General features: G+C 45.2%; 1 protein-coding gene across 1 annotated transcript; it reads right to left on the bottom strand.

Moving 5' to 3' along the window:
* Positions 1-542: 542 nt before the first annotated feature.
* On the bottom strand, positions 543-3,958 carry LOC104436557 (receptor-like protein kinase 5). Its single transcript, XM_010049367.3, has 2 exons — positions 1,273-3,958; positions 543-1,148 (listed from the first exon to the last, which is right to left on the bottom strand). Exons 1-2 carry the CDS (start codon positions 3,902-3,904, stop codon positions 823-825), a joined length of 2,958 nt encoding a protein of 985 aa, XP_010047669.2. The 5' UTR covers positions 3,905-3,958; the 3' UTR covers positions 543-822.
* Between the last annotated feature and the right edge of the window lie 411 nt (positions 3,959-4,369).

A 4,369-nucleotide genomic window follows, 5' to 3' on the forward strand; every position in this document is an offset into this window, starting at 1 on the left:
ATGCAAATTTATTAAGTCTATGAATAAATGATCAGGCTCACACCAGGACTCTTTAGAGAGCTCCTTTTGAGCCCTTTATCACTCTCCCAATAAAGCGGGAACTATTTTAGCTGGAACCTCAAGGATTCCTGTTTTGTGGATGTCTCCACTTGGAATGATCAATAATAGATGGTTCAATGAAATATTGTCTTTATATCTCAGAGGCAACAATGGTGAGTCAGCAAGTCATTGTGACAAACTGTCTGCATTTTAGTTTACTTGAGCATAATTCTAAAAAACTCAATTGTATTAAGAAAAAGGGTCTTATTTCTTGGTTCCTTTTGTGTCATTATCATATAATATCAATTATGAGAACTGTCTAAGTTAAAGAATTTATTTCCAAACCATCAATGGATTTGCCAACTTTATTGAGATGCAAATACGGCAAAAAATCAGACATTCAATGGCGATATTCGTGGAACAGCGACATCTTTCATTGCTGAAGTGGCTATCTCCATCGAAGTCTATCTATCTAGCTCAAATTGACATAGCCATCTCTCATATTCTGTTCATTCTATAGGATACATTCAGAAACTAGTCTTAAGTATGGATGGCTAATACATGGTTAGACAAATCGTTTGATGCCTGTCTCTCTGTAGGACAAGTTAGAAAAGTTTTGCAAAAGTTGGAAGACCAAAGCCCTACACTTAGCTTCTGCAACTGTTCTAGTGCAAACGGTCAGTAAGTGTTGCACTCAAGAACATGAAAATTGCTGCGTGGCATTTCCTCATGCTTGGAATTTTCGAGGAGTGGAACAATATCGAACTTGTGTTGGGATTTCTTCTAGACATTGTACAGTGGATCGCTACATTTGAGCAGCACTTGCAGTACCTCCTTCATTGTAGGCCTCGTGGAAGGCAGAGTAGCAGTGCAAAAGATCCCAAGCTTGAAAACATTGCTTATTTCATCCACGTTTGAGTCGTGCTGGATCTCCTCATCTAATGCGTCAGTTATCGGGTTGCCATCTTGGATGTGACGCCATGCCCAATCAGCGAGGCACATGTCTTCATCCCCGTTGTTAGCCTCCTTCCCAGTGGTTAGTTCCAAGAGAACTACCCCAAAGCTATAGACATCAATCTTCTCATTGACTCTTGTCGTATGAGCATACTCTGTTGTTCAACACCAAAAAAAACGCAAGACAAAACTAAATATTCCTGCTGGTAAAAAATGTAAAGTATGAGGAAGGCGAACTGGCAAAGCTGAAATGAACTCATGTTAAGTAAATAGACGAACCTGGTGCCAAATAGCCGAAAGAACCAGCAACGGCTGTCATGCTAACAGCTTCTCCAGGCTTGGCCAACATCCTTGCAAGGCCGAAGTCAGCAATTTTTGCGTTGAACTCTGAGTCTAAGAGAATGTTGCTCGATTTCACGTCCCGGTGGATGATGGGTGATGAACAATCATTATGCATATAGCAAAGTCCTTTAGCTGCTCCGAGCGCAATCTGCAACCTATTGGGCCAATCCAAGATCATATTGTTGGCGACACCTGACATGGGCGACAATCTTTTCTTCTTGTGAAGCCAACGGTCCAAGCTGCTATTTTCCATGTACTCATACACTAGGAGTTTCGACTTCTCGCAAGAAATACAGCCCAACAATTTGACAATGTGCCGATGCTTAATGTTCCCAAGTATCTCCACTTCTGCTACGAATTGCTTTTCCAGCTTCTCATTTAACTTTTGGTTATTCGAAATCCTTTTCACAGCAACAACGTCACCAGAAGGATTCACAATAATGCGATATACTTTTCCTGATCCGCCACTTCCAATCACATTATGCTCCTTCAATCCCGACAGAATATTCGATTCTGTAAAATTCAAACTTTGGAATGAAGTCAGTTTTGGAGTCGAATCAAACCAATCCCTGTTCTTTCTGGAAGCTCTGATCGTGAATAGCACCACCAACAAAATGCACATCGCTGCCGCAATGGCCAAGATCACGATCAAGGTGAGATTGGTCTTGCTCAATCTATGGGATTGGGCGTTGCAGTCATTGATCCTCATAAACGAATTGGATGCGCAGAGCCTGGGGTTGTTCAGGAAACTGGCATCATATGCGGCGTTCTCTAACTTGGCTGGGATTGGTCCGCTGAGGCGATTGGAGGATAAATTCAGACGGTTCAGATTCAGGTGGCCGATTTCAGGAGGAATTAAGCCAGACAGTTGGTTGTCAGACAGATCCAACTGCGTGAGTACAGGTAGAAGACCGATTTCACTTGGAATCGGTCCCGAGATCTTATTGTGACTGAGATTCAGAGTGGTCAAGGATTTCCATGAAACGATGTCTGTGGGAAGAATCCCGGAGAGCTCGTTCTGACCGAGCAAAAGCGTCGTCAGAAAAGGAAGCTCAGTCAATTCAGTCGGAACCGTGCCCCTGAGGAGGTTATTACTAGCATCAAATACCCTCAAGTTCCTCCACGAAGACACCGTGCTCGGAATCTTGCCGAAGAATTTGTTGCTGCTTATCTCGATCCGAGTGAGGCTTGGGGACAGCTCCTTGGGAAGCTCGCCACTTAATCCGTTACCACTCAAAATCAAATCCGTCAAGTTCCGTGACATCCAGAGTCCTCCAGGCGCATTGCCGGTGAATCCATTGTTGTGCAACATCACTAAGAGCAAAGTACTGCAATTTCCAAGTGACTTCGGCAACTCCCCGTTGAGATTGTTGTCCATAGCGGCCAACCCGAACAGCGTACCACCATGGCACAGCTGTTCCGGAAATGCACCGGTCAAGTTGTTGTAGGCCACTTCGAATCTTCTGAGCAGGGAAAACTTGCCAAAGTCCGGGGGGATTGTGCCCGATAGATTGTTGTTGGACAGCCTGACATCAGACAAAGCGGGAAGATGCGCGATACCTTTCGGGATTCCGCCGGACAATTGATTGAACCCTAAATTCAAGCTGTATAGATTCTTGAGCTTTCCGAAAACTTCAGGTATGTTCCCCATCAAATTATTAAAAGACAGATCAATCACGCTCAGGTTCACGGCGCTGACTTTCTGAGGGATCGACCCAGACACATCAGTCTCGTAAACGTACAACTCGCTCAAGTTCCTCAGAGCAAAAATGCTGCCCGGGATATCTCCTGTCAGTGGATTTATCCCCAAATCCAAGTACTCGAGGGCCTCCATATCGCTGATCGTCTCTGGGATTCCACCATACAGGTTTGTCTGTGGCATCGAGAAGAACCGCAGCTTCTTCAGGGCGGTGAAGTTCTGTGGCAGCTGCGATGGCACGAACTTGTCATTGTACCCGAGGCTCAGTTCTTCAAGATTGGAGAGGCCAAAAATCTCTTCAGGGTACGTGCCATTGTACTCGGACTGGTAAAGGTGAAGGATCCTCAGCCTCTGCAGTCTTGTGATTGATGCTGGGACGTTGAAAGAGAAGCTGTTGGCAGCGAGAATCAGGACCTGAAGATTGGCCATGCCATCGATATCAGATGGAATTGGACCTTCGAAGTAATTCTGGGACAGGTCGAGGTACAGGAGCTTGGAACGGTTGTAGAGAACTGTGGGAAACTCTCCAGGAATATTGTTGTTGGAGAGATCGAGCCTGGTCAGATTGTTGAGGTCGCAGATGAATGGGGGGATCGGATAATTTATGTTCAGGTTGGCAAGCTTGAGCTCGGTGATCGAGCCGTCTTGGCAGGTGACCTCGGGCCATGTGCAGTGGGAGGTTGAATTGGAGGGGACCCAGTTATCGAGGGAAGATGGGTCTTGCCAGGTTTGCCTCAGCTTCAAGAGGACTTGCTGTTCTTGATCCGGGATTTGAGACTCTGCAACATGGGAGAGGGAGCAGAGGAAGACGAGACACGGCATGTAGAAGAAGAAGTGAATATGAGGAGGTGATGAGGTTAGTCTCGGCATAATTGGAGGTGGTTCAGAGTCTTTTTCTGGTTAGAGAGACTCTCCGGTTTTGGAGCTAGATATCTATCAGCTCAAAACATGAAGCAAAAACTGTTGGTTTGCTTGTGCATTGCTCGGCAGAACTCCCGGGTTTTTAACCTCGTTTGAAACTGCTAAAATTCGGTGGGTCCTAAGATGATGGGTGTGGATGCATTTGTTCCTTTTTGTTCTTTTCCATTTTCCTCCACTAATGTCTCATCTCACTGGACGGATGAAAGAGGGGAAGAGTCAAAGAGCCAATGATAATCTACTTATCTTAACACTGCTCTGGAGTACACTTCGAAGAGCACCAAGATGCCTTCGACATCTGTGGTTCTATAACCGATAAAAGCCGGCAAAACAGATGTTCCAGATCAGTTTAACGGCAAGCCAGAAAACGACAAATTTCTTCCTCTGCAGAAGACAAAAATGTTGCTAGGTGTACAT

The sequence above is a fragment of the Eucalyptus grandis genome, chromosome 3, assembly GCF_016545825.1.
Source record: "Eucalyptus grandis isolate ANBG69807.140 chromosome 3, ASM1654582v1, whole genome shotgun sequence".
Classification (NCBI taxonomy): Eukaryota; Viridiplantae; Streptophyta; class Magnoliopsida; order Myrtales; family Myrtaceae; genus Eucalyptus; species Eucalyptus grandis.

Bases quoted from the DNA above. Each gene is read 5' to 3' on its own strand.
- LOC104436557 (XM_010049367.3), bottom strand. From the start codon at position 3,904: ATGCCGAGACTAACCTCATCACCTCCTCATATTCACTTCTTCTTCTAC. The intron at 1,149-1,272 runs GTTCGTCTATTT...GTTGAACAACAG, and splicing joins TTTCGGCTATTTGGCACCAG to AGTATGCTCATACGACAAGA.